Here is a 22,784-nt window from a genome sequence, read left to right on the forward strand (position 1 = left end):
AGTAGGAAAAGATGAGGTAAATATTTAAAGTCATCCTTCATATCTTATGGGCCACACAACTGTTATATAAAGCCAGAAATCTAATACCACAGTTGTATATTTAGAGACAAATCATTCTATGTTATGACTGCAAGCCATTCTTTCCACTTCAAAAGGGTATAATGATCTGTAATTAGGGCTACGCAAATACAACAAAGCATGAAGCTACAGAACTTGGAAAAGTTTTCTGCTTTGTTATGCAGCTAAGAAGCTTCCCTTATTCACAAATCTGGGGTGAAATTATAACAACTCAAAGCTACATAACTTTTTAAAGACCAGCAATTCCCCACAGTGCACCCACTCACATACAAAAACCCCACTGCTACCGTAAGATAATTTAGAGTGCCTGGGCAGAGGATTCACGCAAGTTCATAAATGCACTAGCTGTTTAACCAAGAGTTAACTGGCACCATGTCTATGCCACACTTGCCTGCAGATCTTACACTGAAAGACCTAAGGAACTATACTCATGCACTGGTAGTTAAATTGATTATGAGACCTATTCTCAGCACCTACTAAGCTATTTTAAAGTGTCTCTCTTCTAAAAATAACTTCTTAATGCAGCTCATACCCCACGCCAAACAAGAATGGTTTATATTTGTAAAAACTAGCAAGTAAACCTGATGTTAACAGAAAGTCACACAGTAACCCAAGTGGACGTGACAGGGGCACAGGACATACAAAGGGAACAATGAATGTAACATGTTGCAATCCCTGCTCATTATCAGACTTTCCCTCGAGCAACAGTTTTAGAGGAGAAAGTTTTCCCTGTTTAGTTCCACAAAGTTTTGGAGTCCAGTTTCAAAGGGAAAGCTCTCAAAATAGCCATCCTTTGCCCCCTGCCCTTTACACAGGAAAAAGACTACTCAAATAATAAGGTTGAACCTTCTCTTTCCAGGGACGAAATACGTATTTATGTCAGCCCCAAATCTATAGAAAGCTACAGAACTCTAGGATTTCCTGAATTTCCCCAAGTTACTTGTACTTTGAGGAAAAATCCCTAGTGCTTCTCTGAGTATTGCTGAAAAATACTTATCACAGTTAGATTTCCCTTGATCTGGCTTTCTGTGTATCACACTCTCAGGTTCAAAGTCATCAAGGTGAGAAACCAAAGCACTGAATTTCTCCCTCTGGACCACCTGAATGATATTCATGACCACCTTCACAGAACACTTACTCCTTTCCCAAGTATTGGCAACTGTCCCTCTCTGTTATAAACTTGCATTATGTACTTGGCTAAATCATCCTCCCCACCTTTGATTATGACTTTGAATATAAAAGTAAAGAAACCTCTTGACTAGACTGGAATACACACAGAGAGTGATTTCTTCTCACAAGTCAGTGTTGCCACTGCTTTCAGAATTTTGTTCCACTTAATGTGACCCTCTCCAGTACACAGCAAATACAAAAATTTATGTAGGGTTCTAGCAGGGGCAAGCAACTACCATCCAATTTTCGATAAGGTACCTTTACAGATATGATATTAGGCTTCACTATCCCATCTGAACACTCACTGGAGAGAGAGAGAGAGAGAGGGAGAGGGAGAGAGAGAGGGAGAGTGAGAGAGAGAGGGAGAGGGAGAGGAGAGGAGAGGGAGAGGGAGAGGGAGAGGGAGAGGGAGAGGGGAGAGGGAGAGAGGGAGAGGGAGAGGGAGAGGGAGAGGGAGAGGGAGAGGGAGAGGGAGAATGTCATTTCCTATTGCCTTTCAGGATTATCACTCCCCAGGCTTTTCCTCCTTCTACACACAGGTCTGCAAAAGAACATCTGCCTTCTTTCTCAAATACACTAGCTGCTTCTCCTCCTTTCAATTTTATATTGGTTGTAGGGTTTGTTGCTGCTTTCTTCCCTAAACTCACAGTTTCAGACTTTGTAGTAGAGTTATATTCATGTCCTGCCTGGCATTCACAACCTGGTATAATTCACCTATCACTCCTCCAACATTAGGAGGGCAGTTGACACCAGATACCTCGATATCAACATGAAGTATTTATGTATTATGAATTGTAAAGAAAATTATAAGTATCTCAACTATGATGATAAAAATCCTTGATGTTGTAGGCCTATTAGCCTTTTGCATTGACACTCAGCATAAAAAACGAGTAAGGTGATCAACATGAAGATTACCACACACACCAAGGGATGTACATATATATAATTTACTCTCCCCCTTCCTCTGTTAATGACAACTTCCAACAGAGGCCTGGCCTGCAAGCCTAAAATTTACATTCCCCCACAATATAATAGCTTGCAAACCAGTTCAGCTCCCTGCTTAATCAACCTCTAAGCCAGCACTCCCTCAACTATTTAGTCCTGCTCATTTTTCAAGAGAACACAAGTTTATGCCTCACTCTCCATGGAATTAGCATATTGCAATGCTGCAAACAGAAATAACAAACTTGCAGTTCCTTTCAATACCAAGTATCTCTTGCAGCTTCCAAAGGACAACAAGGGTTCCCTGAAGTATGTAAAACTATTCTCTGGGCTCATTACCTACCCCTTTTTTACCCCTCTGGACAGCAAGTCTAGCCCCCTTGGCTTTCAGAACATGAATCCAATAGCCAAAACAAATTGTTTTCCCAACTGAAACTAAAGACTGTAGCACACAAAGATGAACTGACACAAGAAGATCAAGTTGATACAAAAGAACTATGACTAGAAACTACTCTAATTTTGGTTTTTCAACACTTGCTGGTTAGTGAAAAAACCCAAGGACTTTGACTTGATATTTTACTCAATGTTAGAAATGTTCCGTTTGGGTCTCAAAATGGAACGAGATATCCAGAAGTTGTAATACAAACCATTACGTGAACTGCCGCCAACAATCATTAAAGAAAAGTTCTGCCATTTGAGTCCCTCCAGAAGCTTGATATGAGATTATGAGAGGAACCATGAAACTACACATACTATGTAATCTTCTTCCCCATTTACCTGCCAACTCAATCCCTGTATATGACTGTATTAAGTCTCATGCTCTCCTGAGAAAATATCACTAATAAAAATTCTTCATTCTATTTATAGCATATAACAAGTTCTCAAACACCTGGCAAAATTCCATAGTAGATATTTTGCAGCTGGGGAAGGTATTAAACAGCAAGCCCAACTAGGTTGAGAATTTTTCCTGTGAGGTGCAGATGGGGTCTTATCTCTCAGTGCACCCCTTCTTACACACTACATATCCCCTAGGAAATCCAGTGAAGAAAAAGATGGATCAAAAAGTTAAAGGATGAGAATTACCCTTCAAAATTGCCTATATTTGTGGCAACAAAACTGACTTTAATGTTTCTGCAGAATCAAACTGTGCTGAATATCTTGACTTTCCCACTTCAAGCCTAAGGAGCGTTTCAGCCAGAACTGGAGTTATTTGACATGCATGCCAGAGGAGTTCTGCTGTTCAACAGGTGTTGCTGATGCCACATGGTGCAGGTTACTGAGAGGACAGGGGCTATTGTTATCTTTTAGGCACTGAGAAAGTTTGGTCCAAACAGCAGGAAGTCGGTGCTCCAGAACATAACAGTACAGGTCATATAATACTTCTGACAAGGATCTTGAGATACTGTGGGCAGAGCCTGGGTACCTGTGGGTACTAGCAAAACCTGCCCTGCCTCTCCTTGCTTGAGAACTCAGTGTTCTTTCCCTTGCAAACTTCATTTTTCTAATCGTGCAAGAAGCGAGAATATTATTATTTTAGTTTTTAAACACTTATAACTCCTGGTTAAGAGATGGTATCAACCTGAAACACTGAACTAAATATTCATAGGATTACATCCTAAAAATCTAAATGAAAAGATACACAGAATTTTCCAAAATTTTTTTTCATACCATGATTCTCTAGTTCTATGGATTCTCCTGAAAAAATGTCTTACAGATGGTACATATCTCTAATGTGTTCTTCTTCCCAAAACAGTAAGCATCTGGCATGCCTACTGTTTAATTACACGACAGGCTCGTGCAGGAGGAAACATTTTTAAGCATGGAATCCTATGCTCAAACTCTGATCATATCCAGTAGCAGGAGTTGTTCACAGTCAAGAAAAAAGTTTTCAAACAGAAGGAAAAACACTATTAACACACAGCAAGCAGATCTTCAGTAAGTTTTTATACATGCAAAGACAGCCACATTAGAATTTTAAGAGGCTGAGAGGATGCAATTTTTACAAGAAACTGTATGACAATTTTGTTAAATTGTTGACCAACACTGATCATAAACATGATAACTGAAACCATAAACCAGCATTAGTTTACTCTGGAAAACAATATAGCGTGGCTGCATCTCTGGAACTTTAGGTGTATACTGAGTTACACTATTATTCCACTCCACTATCTTCAGAAACACTCATTAAAAGTAGTTGATCTGTAACTTTTCTACTCTAACAAAATGCTCCCGTGAAGACTGACACCCCAAATTCCTTCATCACTGAATAGTGCACTCCCTCTGCTGGCACAGCACAGATCTCACACCTTAGCAGAGGCATTCTGATTACACTAGTCTCCAAGATGTCTATGCATGACAACACTTCTTCAGGTGTACACCTGATGCAACTCTGCTAACATTAAAAAAAGTCCGCTAAACGACTTCCATAAGTTTCATCAGCACTCACTGGTAATACACTAACCAATTCCCTGTGTCATGTAAGCAGCTGCTATTCCCTCCATCTCTTTTAAGCTTTGGCTTGAAAATCTCATTTTTTGAATGGGCCTCATATTAAAAACAGGAAAACAAACGTATGTTTTAGCCTGCAGTCAAGTTGATTTCTTCTCAATAAAACCTTCAGTTTAAATACCACAAAGGAAGGTAACTTTTAAAGTAAAGCTAATGCATGCTTCTGTGAGTTTGGTTTTCCTTCTTGCTCACATATTTTGCAAAAAATACTTAAGTGCTTTTTCATTAGAGTGCACAAAAACCTTATGTGTATAGAGATAAGGGCTGCCCACCCCAAGAAAAAGAAGCAGGGGGAGAACAATGAACAATTTACAAGAAGGGCTAGAAGAACAATTGAGAAGAAGTATTAAGTGCTATTTTGTGTACATACCTTGCTCTTCCAAACAGCTAATAGGCATCTTTGCAAAAAATTATATTTCACATAACAATCAGAACAAGTCCAATATGACAATCACAACCGCTGGGTTTCTCCAAGATGAAAAGTAAACCTATGGTCTAACAGGTGAAAGTAATTCCCTCAGACAACTGAATCTGTTTTCTGGTTTTGAATGAAGATACCAGGAACAAGTGTTGGTAAGAGGGCACTTACCTTACAAACAGACATGATGTTAATGTTGACCATTTTGTCGATTGTCTGCAAGAAAACAAAGTTTTAGGGTTTGCTCATTTTAAGTTATTTGACCAGTATTTATACACCCTCTGGGTTTAAGTGCTGGGATAAATTATTCACCCTTATCCCCTGCCTTCCTGCTTAAGTATCAGGAACAGTGACAGGCTTTTAAAGCAAAGTCTGTGAATTGCTCTTGGTCACATTTAATCTCTGATTAGGGACTCAAACTAATAAAGAACATGTATTACATTGACACTGTATTTCCTAACACTATTTGCAACACCTATGAACTTTAACAAATTCTTATATTTAAATATATTCAGAAATTAACTACTGTATTTTGCTCTTCACCATTTCATAGCAATGTTTCCATGACTTAAAGTTTATCCAGGTTAAAAACTGGGATTTCTTTTTTTTTTCTTTTTTTTTGTTAAAGATTACAAAGCTTATTTGAAGGTGATTAAGTAGAAAAGCCCAGTGGAGACAGTGATCTGTGGGGGTTTTGGAAACAAAATCATGCACCAGTGAAATTGTTCATAATCACAGTTTTCAGTGTATCCAATACAACCAAGATTGTCCCTACATTATGAACTGTCTAAAATGGTCATATTTAAGTTTCCTAACTGATATGGAATGTGCAGCTTCCATCCATGAAGTTGCTTTTGTCTCTTCCCTTCAGTCACCTAAGAACCCCCCACCACAAGCTAAAGGAGCTCATGAGCCAGATGAGACCACAGAGAGGAGCAGAATTCAGATAGTGACCCCAGAGCATCTGTCTGAAATAGAAATGAAAGCAGCGGGGAAGAGTATGTAAAGAACACCACAAAAAATAAGACTGCCATCATCTGAACTATGTTATGCTGCTTATGTAAATCTCAAAGCTTTTTGAACACTTAATTCTAATCAGAAAACCTTGTTATGTGGGCTCCTCTACCAAACCTAAATACTTTTGCCATATCCGCTCACCATAGTAGAACAGTAGAAGGTACCACAAAAGCACTTACCTTATCCAGTTCTGGAACATCAATAAAATATTCAGGATAAGAATACGACATTCCCACATTGTTGACTGAAACAAAAGCATGAATTAGATCACCTGGATGCCACCCAATTAATGACCATTTTCAAATAATACTCTGAAAATGTTGCATTTAAGACATTCTCTTTCCTTTAGCTAAGTTTCCTTAACTGTAAACATACTTGTACACACACCAGTGGAATTAGGGAGCACATTGGCAGGCCATTTTATATGTTAATTCTCCGGTTGTTTAAAAGATGGCACGTTTAGCAACTCGCACCCACCCTCCGCTGCTTCCCACAGGCTGCCCCCTGCCAGAAACGCCAGCGCATATTGTGAGGAGGAACGGGGGACTCTGCGGGGTGTCGAGCCAGAGAGCAGCTCCCAGCGCCAGGCAGGACAGCAGATGAAACTGTTTCACGTCTCTTTCTACAAACACACACACGAAGTGCGGGCAGGCACCAGAACCCCTCCCTCCCTCCCCTCCCTGGGGCCGAGGGGAGCGGCCGGCGCAGTGCGCGGTGCGGCCGGGAGGTGGCAGCAGAGCCCGGGCGCTGCCCGCTCCCCGCGGGGGACCCGCCGCCCTCGGGGGGACCCGCTCCGCCCTCGCCGCCTCCTAACACGGAGATTCACCGCACCAAACCGTGCTCCCCGTCACCCCCAACACCTGCAAAACCTTTCCCCGTCGGCAGCGCTTAGAATTCACCGAGAAGGTACGAATTACTTAAACCTCGGAGGTTTTTTTTCAGTACTTCAGACTGGCACGGTTTTATTCACGGACACGAAACCAATACTCGTTCTTAAATCCCGACCCTAACAGGGGGGAAATTCTACTTCTGTTCGAAAACAGTGCTGCTCTGCAGCCTCCAACTCCGTAAAGCACTCTGATACTGGAGACAAAAAGCAGCAACCAAATGGGATCTCCTCTTCCAAAGTATCTCTTGTTTATCTTACGCAAGTGAATCGCGTGACATGTGGTTGCTGTGGCAACATTTTACATTTATATAGTGCCTTACACCCCAGAGAATCCCAAAGCCTATGTATGCTCAACAGCGCTGTGCACCTCCAGGCAGGAGTCTGCGCTGGGACAAAAAACGTCCTCAAAAGGCACTGACGCCTTTTTAAAAAAATAAAATAAAAAAGCCCCTACACCCGTGCCCAAAGCTGTCGTTTTAACACCCAGCCTAAAAGAAATGTATTCAGGATGTGCAAGAAACAAGCAGGAGAGACTCTGGCCAAGTGCACCAACTTCATTCAAGATTCCCTCAAGTGACAGCTCTTTTAGTCCAGATCTTGGAGTATTTATGGAAGTTCGTTAGTTTGTGTTGTGTGCTTCGAATTTTTAACTTTTGGATAACCTTTAAAAATTGAGATGAGGAATTGAGGGGAACAGAGAGTTGGCAAATTCCCAGCAGACATTTCACATATTTAGAAAGAGTGAGAATTTTTGAAAAGGAAGAAGATCCAGTCTTGTTATTGCCAGAGTGAACCAAATTTTTTTTCTTTCTTTTCATCCCAAAATAAACTATTTTTCAGTCCAGCTCTCTAGAGAAGATTTTGGCTATGAATTGTGGCAGGGTTATGGGACTAACCTTGGTAATTCTCTCCAAATATAGAATATTTTCATGATTCATGCTACAGGGAGTCACACCCCTTACTGCAGACTGAGTCCCAGATATACACCCTTCCACTTTCAGCAATCATTTCTGCTACAAGTTTGTAACAGACCATTAAGAAATCTGGTTTGGATTCGTACCACATTTTAACTAGAAAAAAACCAGATAACCATAGCGTAAGATACTGTCCAGCTCAAACTCTTTCAAGAATCACAGCTATTTAAGAATGGCAAAAAGAAGATTTCCCACCTCTGCTTGTTTAACATATTGCTGTAGCTAGCACATGTTCGAAGTCACTGACAGACGCTGTTTTGAACACACAGCAAAACATTATGCAAACTCTTTTAGCCTTCATACGTGGGTGAGAAGAAGCTTCCAAATAAGTTTACAAGGATTTCAATCTGTAAGTACTTTAGTTAGACTCTGTTCAACTACATAATTAGCAGCTTGTTCTTGAACAGTACGTGTGGAGACTCCTATATCTCCAAGTACAAGGTTAAAAAATAATCAGCATCGATCACTGACAACTCTGCTACCAACGCTTCTCATACCTACAGTTCCAGATGAGACCTGAAAGAAGAAAATAAGCTGGAACCTGAGAACTCATCCCTTATGGCTGTTCTCACTTAAACCCATGTTTTCCCTCAGACACAGATGAAAAACACAGCTCAACAAAAGCTATACTCTGGGTTGCAACAAATACTGCAGAATTTAAAATACAAGGCACTAAAGCATGAAATTAATTGCCATAAGAAAATTAAGACACTGTCTTTCTGGAGTAGCCATCACCTGTGTTTATAAATTACATTGGCCAGTGGTTTCTATTAATAGAGCTGTATCTGGGGAATAGAAAAGACCTAAGTATCATGTAATTTGGTCATCTTGAGCACAAGATCTACTAAAACTGCTAGTGATTAGTTAGAAGAGAGGTTTTTGTAAACCTGCACTGACAGTGGCTGCAAGAAAAAAAAGCGGAGGAGCTCAACTAGAGAATACACAACTCCAAAGCATTGAGTTGCTATTTTTACCATGTTTTTAGTCAAGGTGCTCACGCAAATAACAGCAAGAACCAGGCTCTGCTTGAAGAACGTGCTTGTTTTCCTATAATAAGCTTACACAAAATTTGAGATACACACTGCTTTAGTGCCCAGTTTATGAAAGACTATACGAAGTCAGATTTTCATCATTTTGTACATCACCATAACCTAATCACAGCCTAAGAAATAATAAAAACCCTTCCAGTGTGGATATGTACCTCACACAGTAAAAGGTTTGCTGGTGTTTTGAGACATTTAAATGATCTACTATTCTGCAGCAATTGCTTCGTGACAGGCAGCTTCAAGCCCTACATTCCCTGAGTGGATTTTGACAGGACAGATTAGAACATACGTTAATTTCACTCTTCAAAGTTTTTTTGGAACTTACTTCCTTCAGAAACAAGAAACAAGGCATTCACAGCTTTGTCACAACTACTCTTTACACAGAACACATCCTTGGCAGTTGAAGTTACTCCAATGGTTTTGATTTTTTACAGCAATTAAACACTGGATGTCATGAGTTGTATGTACTCAAATCTGTCAGAAGTAGTAGGGAACATTCTGGACTTTATCCATTACTGTTATTTTTTAACTGCATTTTTATATATACCATTTCCTTAAGCATTATGTTCAAACATTGTACAACAAAATTCACCTACTAGCAACAAAGTTCATATAATTTATCATATAGTATATAAACAAAGTTCATATAGTATTGTTTAGAAATATGCTTAAAATACCCCACAGTTCTATCTCCAATTACTGCACTTCAGGTTAGTAAAATCAGTTTTGAAGTGAGGAGTATTTTATCAGATGACATATACTAGTAGATATCTGAGCCATGCAACTTTTTATGTGTTTAACTATCACAGGGAAAAAATAGTAACCTGATAAGCAACTGCCTTTACCCCACTGTTCAAAAAAGATTCAGGTAAACTGCTGTTATGTTTAAACTCTTCTTAGCTTGTGATAAAGCACATTTTTGACATCATAGTTCTATATTTGACCAAGTAACTGGAGGGATCATCTTGCCTTTTCAAGGACTCCCACACCACCTACACTCCTGCAATATAACAAGCCACACTGAGGCACACTGCATTGCTACCAGCAAAAGAACCACAGCTTATCAACGTAACCAGAACACGCTTAAAACTTTTGAAGCAGGAGACAGTTACTCGATGTTATACTGTAATGATTAAATTTCAACAGCTCTATAATTAAAAATTAACAGTTCTCCCACAGGGCTCTACTCTGAAGTTGAATATCTCCTAAGCTAAATATCTGAAGCTTACTTAGGGTCTAAGATGGCATTAGGTCATAGAATCATAGAATAGTTTGGGTTGGTCCATCTAGTCAACCAAGATGGTCATCTAGTCCAATCCCTCTGACATCTTCAACCAGATCAGGTTGCTCAGAGCCCCATGCAACCTGGCCTTGAGTGTTCCAGGGATGGGGTATCCACCACCTATTTGGGCAACCTGTTCCAATGTTTCACCATCTTTTCTTCCTTATACCTAATCTAAATCTACCCTCTTTTAGTTTAAAGCCATTACTCCTTATCCTATTGCAACAGGCTCTGTTAAAAAGTGTCCCCATCTTTCTTATAAGCCTCCTTTAAGTACTGAACAGCCACAATAAGGTGTTCTCAGAGCCTTCTCTACTCCAGGCTCAACAATCTCAAGTGTTCAAGTCATGGTGCATGCAGTCATAAGCTAAAGGGCCTTTCACAATCACAGAGTAACACACTGAAAACATTCAATAAGCATCACAATTCCTAGAAAGTAGGCACTCATGCAAGCACCCTATCATGTAGTGCAATATAGAAAAAATATCAAGCATACAGCAACATAGCTTTAGTCAGACAAACAACAGCTTTTGTGAATTAGTTTCAATAAACTTCAATATGGGAAAAACGTATTGGGCAGGCCAAAACAAAACACCAGTATGAAAGATTTAGAAAGATCAGATACAAACCTAGAATACCAATCTCCAGGCCTTCCAATCCTGCTTGGATTCTACTGTAAATATCTTCTCTCTCTCCAAAGTCTGCTGCAATGACTTTTGTTTCCACTTTGTACTTCTCCTCTAAAAAAAAAAAAACACCACTTTATAAAAGATTAAGTTTGAAATAATTGAATTATCATTCAGATATTAAGACTGTATCAGTTATTAGGTTTTACAAAACATTATTTTAAGTAGCTAATATTACACATGAACATTTTAACCTCTGTAACAGGAATCTTTGAATTTTGACATCATCTGTGCAAGAAGTTTGTGACATTAAGCTACTTTTGGTGAGAACATAAGTTCTCAAATGACTCAGCACATTTTGTTTGTAAGGGACAATAAAGGTGGTAAAAAAGTAAATTATACAGAATAACAAAAGTGGAGAAATCTGAAAACACACGTACACAACCATGTTTAAGTACAGCTTGACAAAACCACTTTTTTTTAACTTAAGCTGAATGGGAAATGAGTTGCTTGAGACCAAGAAAAAACAATTCTTTATTGCCTTCCGTTTCCATTCTCATTTCTGGTCCCACAAAATTTTTTCAATCTTTTAGTTTTTTGAACAAATATCAAAAAGGGAACACGTCGGTGAACAAGAGCAGACCTTCAAATTTGATCATTCCAAAATGCTTCTGATGTGCTGTCATCTCCAGCCTTGATAGAACAGAAGAAATGCATGTAGCTAACTACATTTTGAAGCAGAAAAAAGCAAGTAGTAAAAGTACTTCATATAAGAAGCAACTCTGCTTCAATCAAGCTAAATTACACTGAATTAAAACCAGTACAACGTCCTCTTAGACTTCAAAAGAGCAGAACAGCAGGCTAACATCGCAGCATCTCTGTTTTGCTGCACCCGACTCCCACCCTAGCATTCCTTAAGGGACCTGTGTATAGCTCAAGAAGGATTTTACAGCACTTTGCCCCCCAGAGCCATTCATAAAACAGTGCCATGTTAAAGGAAAAGAATCATTCACAAAAAAGATTAGAAGCAGCCTGATTCCCATGATGCTCCTTCCCATTCAAGGGAAAGCTGCAACTCCCATGATCCTACCGTCCATTCATGCAGAATCATGAATCTACTGAACTCTCTGGTTTGCTGGCTGCCTCCCCTCCCCGCCACAATATCCCTAATGGCAGATGAAATTATTTCTGCTCCTTTTCCCTCTCCCCATCCTCAACCTCTTCATCTCTCCTGAACAGCTGCATTGTTTAAAAATCCCCTGAGAGATGTTGCTATGTCAAATGACGACGTAAATAGCATTAAGCCCCTACTGCAGCAGCAGTCTTGTGATCACGTCAGTAGAAAATCAAGTTCACATTTGGGGGGGGGGGAGTGAGGGGTAGAAATGGTCTATTTTTGAACACAGCTGTTATTATGTGTAGCACACACATTTGGTTTTTTACAAGACAGAGAATAAAGGGCAACATTAGAGGCACACCTAATACATTCAAATGGACTGGGTGGGCAAAGCCCAAGTCACATACCTTACACACATGTCATTTTTAACTGTTTTGTGGGATCTCCAGCTGTCTTCACTGCCACTCAGATGCTTCATGAAATGCAAGTTGCTTAAAAGACCCAAACACCACTCTCACAAATTTACTCAATTGGTACTGTCCTTTTTATACTAAACACGCTTCATTAGGATTGTTACTAATCTATCTTCAAAGCCTTTTGAAATCACTACAGGGATACTGAGAGGACGACATAAGAGAAAAAAAATCTGAAGACCTAATACTATAAATACAAAAAAATTCTATACTATTCATATAAAACACTTCTTTGAGCCTTTAGAAAATTAGAAAAGAGCCATTACATTTAAGATACAAGTAATACACCTATAAAAAGCTGCAGCACCCTTTGTGGGCAGAGGGTGCATAGTACAGTGCCTAAAAACATGTGGAAAGTAGAAGACTGCCTACTGATATGGCCAGAGGACAAGGTCTTTGTGAGGTTGCTCACTGCAGACACGCAAGGCTATCTTGCCCCAGGAGATGCTACCTGCTGACCAAACCCTCTCCCCCCACTTCAGGCCAGCTTTCAGGTATTCTGTAACTTCTGCACACCCCATGCTCTGTCCCAGAACCCGTGATAGGTGGGATGATCCACTGCCTCGGAGGAAAGAATAAAATGGTTCCATGTGAAATGACAACGCAAATAGCATTAAGTCACTTCTGTGTAAACTCAGTCTAGCAGTCACACCACAAGGTGCAGAGGAGAACAGGTGAGCTCTGCTCTGTATGAAAAAAGGAAATGTGAATTTCACTGATCCTCAGGATTAAGATGCTCTCAAACAGATGGGCTAGAAGAGAGAGTAGAGCACATTCCTGTTTTATCTGCCAAAAAAACTCTGAGATGTAGTGTAATAGAGAAAGAAGCAAGCAAGCTATGTCCTAATCCAGAATATCTAGCAGTGTCTGGGCTATTGATGTCCAAAAGAAAACCTGAAACTCCTTAATGGAGCTTTCAGTGTGAGGACCACGAGGTACTTGAGAGTCACAGGGAGTGAAAGCCAGTTTTTGCAGTCATAACTAGAGGATCTGAAAGAGCTGATATTACCTTCCAGCACGTCCAGCATTCCAGATAATATTTTAAGAAGTGAATCTAATGTTTTGTCTTTGGAACTGGTACTGCAAATACTCCTTAATGGGAGACTGAGTATTCCAACACCATGTTATCAACAGTTGTGCAGCAGTCTGTCATCACTTACCCACATGATAGGAAAGGAAATTCAGAAGATCTCCTTCACAATTATCAACTCTGACACACCAGTGTTTTAATTATCTCATTTACTAAAAAACTCAAGTGAGATCAGTATTGACCATATAAATAAGTTTTAACCTAAACGTACACATGTCCAGTTACTTTACAGGGTCTGTATGACCTTAGCCAAGACCTCTGGTAATTTAGCAAGACACAAACTCTGCACAACAGTATCCTGGTAAACCAATAAAGCCAGCCATGATCTTCTGCAATCACACCATCGTATGAGAAATAAGTTGTTGACCATGAACAAAGCCTTGACAAAAACTTTTTCACAGCTGTAGGAGGGCTGAATGAACCAAAAGTCACAATGGTGATAGAGGAGGATGGTATAAATGTTGTTCAAGAAAAAAAGCCAAAGTGAATTTTTGCAGAAAATACTGGGCTGTGTTCTTTCTAAGATCCAGACAGCAATCCAAGAATACAGTCAGACTGCAGAGGCATGTCACAGTCCAACAAAGTCGTCATGCAAACAAAAGGCAGTACATAAAATACACATTGGAAGGGGAATGAAATATAACTGAAAAAATTGTCTGTGGTAAAGAACTACTGACTTCCTGAGGCATGTTCCCATTCTACCCATTCCTGCACAATACAGGATGAGACAGTCTGGAAACAAATACACTATTTAACTACATTCTTCACACCATCAAAAGTACAAATGCTTTCCTATATAATCCCTTGAAGGACACACTACCTTCAATATCCTCAGAAGAGGATTAAAAATAGCGTCTCAAACCTTGGTTAAGGTGCTACTTATTCAAAATACGCATAAAGACACTTAAACAGTCATTCCAGGTTTTACACAAACACTGTCAAATGTTCATGGAATCTTGTGCAAACAAACTTTATTACAGACTCAGTTTGGTATTTTAAAATCAGAAACTAAATTGCCAATTTCAGGAAATTTATTAAAGTGATATTCGTGCATTCATACATGATACAATTTATCAAGAGTTCACAGGAAGGGAACATCTATTCTTATACAGATGTGACATAGATGCTTACTTACAAATGCAAGACCAAAGGCTTGATCTGCTCTTTAAGGAGGCAATATGTTGGAAGCAATACCTATGTTGGAAGCAATACCTTCAGATGCTAAACAAAGTTGGTTTGTAGCCAGCAGGATCCTAAGTAAAAGATGCTGCAGAACTGCTGGAGAGGGGCAGCGGGAAGGCAAGGAGTAATACTCAAGGAAAACAGAATGGTGGAGCTGGAAATCATGCACTTCAGCAAGCAGGCACAAGAGAAGCAGCAGAGAACTGAAGACAGAAAGGTAGGGAGAGGACAACTAAGCATCAGAAAGCACAAGCACACCAGTACTATCCTGAGGAACAGTCAACAAAACACAATGCTTACCTGATTTCTCATCTAAGACAGTTAGTTACAACTTCACTAGGTGAAGCAAAAGCATAATTAATTCCAAAGGCCAGATATGTCTGATTTACAGGAAACGTATCCAGTGTCTTGCTATGCAAGGAAAATGCTAAGCTAAACTATCAGGTAAAGTAGCACACCTTAGCTACTAAAAAGAGTCACATGCAAAATAGCACCACATTACCTAGAACATCAGAAAAAGAAGATCATGCTGGAATTAAAAAAAAAAAAAAGGTGGAAAGTTAGAAACTACGTTAAGCTACGACCTAAATAATGATGAATAAAGACCTGTAAAATAGTTAGGAGGTAATCATCAAATTTGTAAATAATTCAAAGCAGCAGACCCTCTAAACTGAAATCTTGGTTGATGGGCTAAGAAAATGCCAAGGAAGTTTTCAGACACACAAACTGGGCTTGAAAGAAGGTTCCCCCAGAGGATCAAGCTTGTGTACTTTGATGTGACAGCAAACATACACTAATCTGGTGGTCAGGAATAGCAGTTCAGTTTACCTGAGAAAAACAGTGTCAATGTTCACGAGGTCTGTCGTACAAAGTCTTCCTGGGAAACAGGAAAACTACAAGATCATCATTCCTAATAAAATAACACTAGTTCTTGAACTACCTGTTTCAAAGTTTGCTACAGCAGCTTGAATTTGCCAAGAACATCAAGATAAATCCAGTCAACTTTGCAACAGAGAGGTTCAGGATTCAAGGCCCACATTATAAGCAAGTACTGGAAATGGTTCTCTCAATATTGGGGAAGGTACATTAAAAACTCTTGCTAAAACTGAAGCACTTCATCATTTTACATTCAAAGCCTCACATAAATATTGCCATCACAGTGATGTGCTATAACACAATGGCTTGCAAAAGGAAGTCTCACTTGGTCTTTAGCTTCAGGATGACCAGAGATGCAAGCAAAGCAGTGGAAAAACAGCTTCATTCTTCACAGATAAAAGGAAAAATTTGTTTGAGTACGGAGAATCAACTACATCCACAAATAAAGATGCCATCTCTCCAGTATTACTGCAGTGGCAAAACTCACCCTAATCCAGCACCAGTCTCCAGAAATAGAGTTAGTAACCTTTCAATATAAGGTAAAAAGCTGAGAGATGAAAGCAAAACATTAAAACCTCCTGCTTTTTAGTACTGTATCTATGCAGGACAGAGACAAATAAGAATTTAAGAGTATAGAGTGGTTGCTGATAGCTCTACAAAGTCTTTGGCTGGTCTTAAGGGAGAGCCATTCCTTTTGGGAATGTATCCAATTTGAGACTTTCAGAGTTTACAGAAGTAACCTACAGTGTTATGGATGAATGAAATCTGTTTTCCAGAAGGACCAAGTACTTTCAGACTGTTGACAGCAGACTGTTATTACACAGTGATATATTCACCATACAGAAGTATGTTAAAATCTGCTTGGTATAACGAGCTAGTTTTTTCTGATCATTTTGAAGGATGTAAAACTCTGAACCTGTGTACTGGTAACCTTAGGAATAGCTAAAAGGAAGCTCTGTTGCACCTCTTGCAAATGAATGGTATGCTGTTTCCATATAGCAGAAGATTCCTGCCTACAATTTACCAGTACTTGCCATGTTTCAATACATTTTCAGAAGCATGTGTGTATACGCATTTGCTCAAACACTAAGGTCAAACACTACTTTCATTCAAGTATACATGCAAGACTTCCAAGGAATTCCTTACATACTGCACTAGTTGCACATGTAATCTCATAGATACAGCTTCCTTGAAAATAGTGAATATTTTTAAAAAATCCAATCACAAAGAAGTATAGAATGGGTAAAAAAATGCCACACTTTATTCAAAATTGTTACAATTCTGTTAAACAACTTTAAGTTTCAATACACACAGACATACATAAGTCAGTTCCTCACTGCTCAGCTTTCAAAGTCCACATGGGAGAAGATGGCTCTCCAAGCCAAAGTCCACAAATCCTTGAGCCACAGGGGCATGTAAGTTTTTCATGTGTATATGCAGTACCATTACTACAAAACATAGGAAAAAAACATACTATATTAATCCTTGCCTCCATTTGCTCCCCTCTGATTCCCGTTACATCAAAATATATTACAATTTCTGAGATATACTAACCAAGTCAGAAAAACATTCTGAGCAACACACAGGATCAGTCAATAAGCCCATTCACCCAAATATTATGCTCAACACTGTAAGCTTTCCTAAATCAAGCTTGTTCTAATTACAAAGCCAACTAAAAACACAAAATCAAGCAGCCTGTGAAAAACAGCTGCAGAGGCTGACAGCCAGGGGGGCTGCACAGTCAAGTCGCTGCAATGTTTCCAAATGTCGGCGTTATTTCAGGCAGCAAGGCAAGCACAGCTCTGATGCTCCCCACGCACCCCCTCGCCCCAGCGGGGCCGGGCACCAGAGACACCCACGGACACCGCACATGCGGCCGTCCTCGTGCCGTCGGAGTCATGCTTTCCCAGAATAGCACTGCTTCGCCCTTGTGTGGTTTTCCTCACCACAACCTCAAAATATCCACTATGGCTGAAGCTGCACAGAGTTTGCTTGGACACAATCCCAAGCTGTTTCAGAGATAAGCATAATGTGAAGCATGGGAGGGTTGCTATTGTGTGGCAGGTAGCACCTGAATTCCCATTCCTTCTCTCATCTTTCCCCAAAGTCATTTGTAAACCCCTCTAAGACGTTCTTTTAATACTCATTGAGCTACTGGTTTTTACACAGTATGAAGAGAGCTATTTTTAATTTACTAATTCATTTTAGGAAGGGCATATGGGCTATTTCCCATAGTTCCTGTAACATTTCCTTTTCCTTGTCATTATTACTGCCTGTGACAGTGTGCACACTTGTTATGTATACTAATGTAAACATTAATTTGCAGAAAGTGATGAAAAATACAAGTCTAAATTCTCCAGCCATACAATTACTAGAACAGTAATGATTAGGAAACCAAAAAAATTCACAACACATTTTTTTCAGATGCAGGCTCAACAGAATGCATTTCAGAATGACCAGGAAAAGTACTTTGAAGAAGAATTTATGGGTCACTTATAAAGACTGAAAGGTGTCACGCTATGGATTAACAAAAAAAATTGTGCCATTTACTCTCAAGTCAATTTAAAGACATTTAAGTCATGAGTATTTGAATCAAAACAAATTTTAAAGGTGAAATAAGTTTCTAGGCTAATTCAGCATTATTTTTTATGTCTCCAATACAGCATCCACAGTAAAATGCTTATTGTAGTCCAAAGACAGACACTTAAAAGCAGTTTGCAGGGATTTCCGAAGTGCTACTTGTAAGGGAAAATACATTGGTAATTAGTCCACATCCAATGCCGAAAGTAGTATAGTACCTAGTTCAGCACTGGAAGTGTGGCACAGGCTTCAGGAGTTACACAGCACGCCTACTTTTATCCATTAGTTACACCATTTTGAAATTTGTTTATTTCTCACATTCAAGGATTTTTTTTTTTAAGAATTAGTTGTGCAAAACAAATCAACTGGGTTTCCCTTCTCTGTGAAGAGCTACTAACTAGCATTATTTCCCTCACCAACATGTATTGTGAAAAAACATAAAAGTGATTATCACCATTTCCTCAGCAGAGAAGTCTATCGGGCATTTTTACAGCTTTGACAGATAAAAAGGACTTGACGTAATGGAACTTAACCTGCTAAAGAAGTGACATGAGACTAAAATATAGATTCATAGAAGGAAGTTGCAGAAGGAGGACAGCACTGTTTGCATCACCCAGTGCTTTCCTGTGCCAGAGAGAGACTATTCCCTGCAGAGCCCCTTAGAAGGCCTAATTTTAAGTCTCTTGAAAATAGAGCTTCTGCCCATTGACATAAAACAGATTTGCAAAACAGACTTTCCCCCAATCCAATGTAAAAACAATCTAATGCCTTTTTTTTTCCTCATGTAATATTCTGCTTATTTTACACTAAAAGTGATAAGCAATATATTGCCACTTTCATGTTAAGAGAAGGTGTTTAATGGCCCAGAGACCAGCACAAGGGCTCTTGTTTTTGGCATCCCTAAAAGCTGATGTTACAAACAGGCTGTTAGCAGAGATAGGCATTTAGTTTCCCTATCTCAGAAAACACGGACTATTCTCCCAGCCAAGTACTGCCAGGCAGAAGCAGAATTGACCCTGAACGTTTGCAGGGATGACAATTCCTGATTGTTCAAGGTCGGGGTTTCAAAAGTGCCAAGTGAGTCATGTGCCCATCGATCCAATTACCTAACATGTAAAATATTAAGACTCAAGATACCATCAGGTCCCAGAGTTAGTCCTGAACCTACAGGTGCAATATACAGAGTATGTGAGGTGTGGAAGAAGCTACTTCTGCTGTAGTTTACATTCAGAAAAGGAAACACAAAGCACCTAATTCGCATTTAAATAACCTTTACATATTTCTTTTCCTGGACTTCACGGACTTTATGGATTTTATGGATTTACAAACTATCATTAAATACTGTATAGAAACACTCTGGCAATGAGGTTCACAGCAAGTACCTTCTTTCTGGAAGAGGCTAACTCAAGTCTTGCCAGGTGTGAAAAACCATCATCTGCTACAACTTGCCAGCTCACTTAACTCTGTGTGGAACCCATGACATCAACTGCTGAACTTCCTTAAACTGGTTTTCATCCTTAAAACCAACTGTGATAAGTGGTCTGTTACTCCATATGCTGACAGTCAATATGTAAACAAAGTTCTTTGCAAGGATGCCTCTAGTCATCTGCAGAATGTTTTACTTGTGGCTTGTCCTACCATGCTGCTGCCTCAAAATTCTCCTAAAAGATGAAGTAGTTCAAGAACTGCATCTGTAGCTTGTAAGACATCTGACAAGTGTTTTCTCTTTTCTGCTCAATTTCTTTAAATTAATCCAGGTAAAATTTCACTAAGAAAATTCAAGAGAAGATGATAAAAATGCATTAAGGAGGAAAAAAACCCAAGCAAAACCTGAGAAGCAGAATTCTTCCAAAAGAAAAAAATAAATTAAAAATAAGCTCCCTTTCCATCAGGGCTCATCTATTTAAATTATTGACAAATTAACAGAAATTAATCAGTCTTGAATCCTCTGTCAGCTCTCTACAGTGTCTGTCAACTGCTCCTTTAGTAACTGGTTCACTCAAGACAAAATCAGGAGAACTTTCTTTACTTCATCCAAGGGAAAGTTTCTTCAGAGATGAAATCCAAGAGCTTATTTTAAATGAAAGATCCTTATTGTACAAGTTTACGTGAAAGGTGATTTCAGTGCATCAAAACAAGACTGAAATATTTGAAGCCATTTTGTCAAGTGCAAGAAATATATGGAGATTTCAAGTATGTCAAGCTTAACCTAACTCAGATGATAGAAGGCTGCAAACACATTAATTTACCTTGAAATAGATCACAAAAGGTCAAAATAACTGCCAGGTTCAGTTAGTCTTCAAGTTAAGCTCAAGTAAGTGAACCTTGTCATTTCTGTACAAGAAAAGTAAGAAGATGATGTCTCCTTCCTCACAGAGTTTGTCTGCACTTCAACCTCCTCTATTAAATGCAAATATTTTTACCTGCCAACTCCAAAATGTGAGGAAGATTTACTGAGGCGCAGCAAGGAGGAAATCTCTGCCCTGTCACTTGCATTAAGGAGCAAAGTGCTCCAGGGTAGGTGCAGCTGAGCATCTGCAGGGGTCAGATTTGTCATGGGGTACATTGCCCCTTTGCAGCAGTAGGTCACAGTAAGGGCTGAGGCACAAGCACAGCAGTGAGGATCAGGTGTGCTTCAGAATGCTGCTAACTACCTTGTTACCAAGAAAGCAGAAGAAACCTGTAAACCCCACCTGCTTAGGAAATGGAACATTTCTGGTTTTGGCACCACATCCCATTCTTGTACTCAAAAATCATGCCAGATTAGTAAGAAGACAACAGACCACAGGTATAAGCAGGACAGCTATCGGTTTATAATATACCCAAAATCTCAGGGTTAGAGAGTAGTTCAAGATGAAAATACCAGGAAAAACCAACTTCAGGTACACTACACACTGAGCTCAGCAAACATATTGGAAGGAAATAGTCATGCAGCTTTTAATTGCAAAAACCTACATTTTCTTATAGAAAGACACGTAGCAGAATCAAAGTTTTGGACACTAGGTTCTCAAACAGTATGAAAGGTTTAAAAGACAGTATGTTTCAATTAAATGCTTGTTTGTGAGAATATATTGGCTAATTGATTTTTCTCAATTCATAGAATTTATTTGGACCTAATTTTATTACCTGGGTGTATGTAATACTAAACCACAAACTTTAAAGCAGAAAATGACAAATTCCTTTTTTAAAAAAGTTTTCAATTATATAGTAAATAATGACAAACTCAAAATCTCCCATGTTCCTTTTATATCCACTCATCAAAAAGCAGACACTTAGACTTGCAAGTAGGAACACTACTAAGCTACAACTTTTTTCCTGGTTCTCACAGTTAACGCACAGCTCCACAACCTGTCCTGCGAAGCCACCAGCTAACAATGTACAGAAATACTAAATTCTTTTGGCAATTTCCCTATAGACATGTTGTCCTTAAAGTGTTTTCCCTGGTTGTCTGGTTTGCACTACATTCTTCATATTGCAGCAAAGTAGTTCTCAAGTCTGCTCAGAACAAACCTTTCAGCAGCAGGGCAGTAACTGAAGCTTTTCTGCCTGCAAGTTCCCTCTGCTGGCACAGAGCACCTGAGATGTCTTGGACCATACTCATTAAATACAGCAAATCAAGGAACAGCCTTGTTATGCAGCAACAATAATTGCCTCCATTCACAGAGAAGTTTTCTTTCTGATCCTCCCTGAACCTTTGGAACCAGTGTTTAACGATGTAACACAACAGACACTTTAAAAAGGTGCTGAAACAGTGAAGCAGCATGAACTAAACTAGACCAAGCATTTTGTATAATCTGTGTTTGTTCATGACAACTTGATTAAAAGATCAAATACGCTTCCATAAAACGTAGATAATTCCACACAGTGGTAGTCCATAATGACTGAAGAGGAAATTCAAATTTTTTTCTTCAGTCTGTGGCCTATACTCTCTTTCTTAGGGAACAAAAAGCTGAATTTCTCTATCATGGCAAATCCTGCAACATCTAAGTATTCTGCAAAAAAAATTAATTTTAAAACATGCTTGAAGATGCATTGAAAAGTCTTCTAAAGTCTTTAACTACTGTGTAATTAACCCATTAATTAATAGAATGAACACAGCTGATCCTCAAAAGCCCTCTCATTATTTGTAGCAGAGTCAATCTATCCACTCACTAGGATAAGCAGGACTGATCAGTCAAAACAAGAAGGAAACAGAAAACATGCACAGAATCACACAATTCAAAGAACTGGAACTAGTTAAACAGCTATTCTTCCTTAAAGTAATTTAGAGTCATTACTCAAGAGGAGAAAGCCCATGTCAATTTGAAGAACAGTTGTGGGACTACCATAAGGAAGTTTAAAGCTACCTTAGGAGCCTGCAAGGGAACCACTCAAGTTGCTACAGTCTTCACACTAAAAACCTCACCAACCTTATATGAACAGACTACAGAGACCACATGAGACAATGCAAGAAAATTCTGTCCAGCTAAAACCTAGAAAGATCTGAAAGTGCAACTGAGGCTTGCTTGATTATGCA

General features: G+C 39.2%; 1 protein-coding gene across 1 annotated transcript in view; it reads right to left on the reverse strand.

The window, feature by feature from the left end:
• HSD17B12 (hydroxysteroid 17-beta dehydrogenase 12) overlaps window positions 1-22,784 on the reverse strand; it is an 85,010-nt gene that overhangs the window by 21,704 nt on the left and 40,522 nt on the right. The window contains 3 exon segments of the mRNA XM_050335275.1: window positions 5,288-5,332; window positions 6,313-6,377; window positions 10,954-11,064. Of these exon segments, the coding sequence (XP_050191232.1) occupies window positions 5,288-5,332; window positions 6,313-6,377; window positions 10,954-11,064 (221 nt within the window).

This window comes from Myiozetetes cayanensis, unplaced genomic scaffold, assembly GCF_022539395.1.
Source record: "Myiozetetes cayanensis isolate MyiCay16 unplaced genomic scaffold, myiCay2020 scf6-25, whole genome shotgun sequence".
In the NCBI taxonomy this organism is placed as follows: domain Eukaryota; kingdom Metazoa; phylum Chordata; class Aves; order Passeriformes; family Tyrannidae; genus Myiozetetes; species Myiozetetes cayanensis.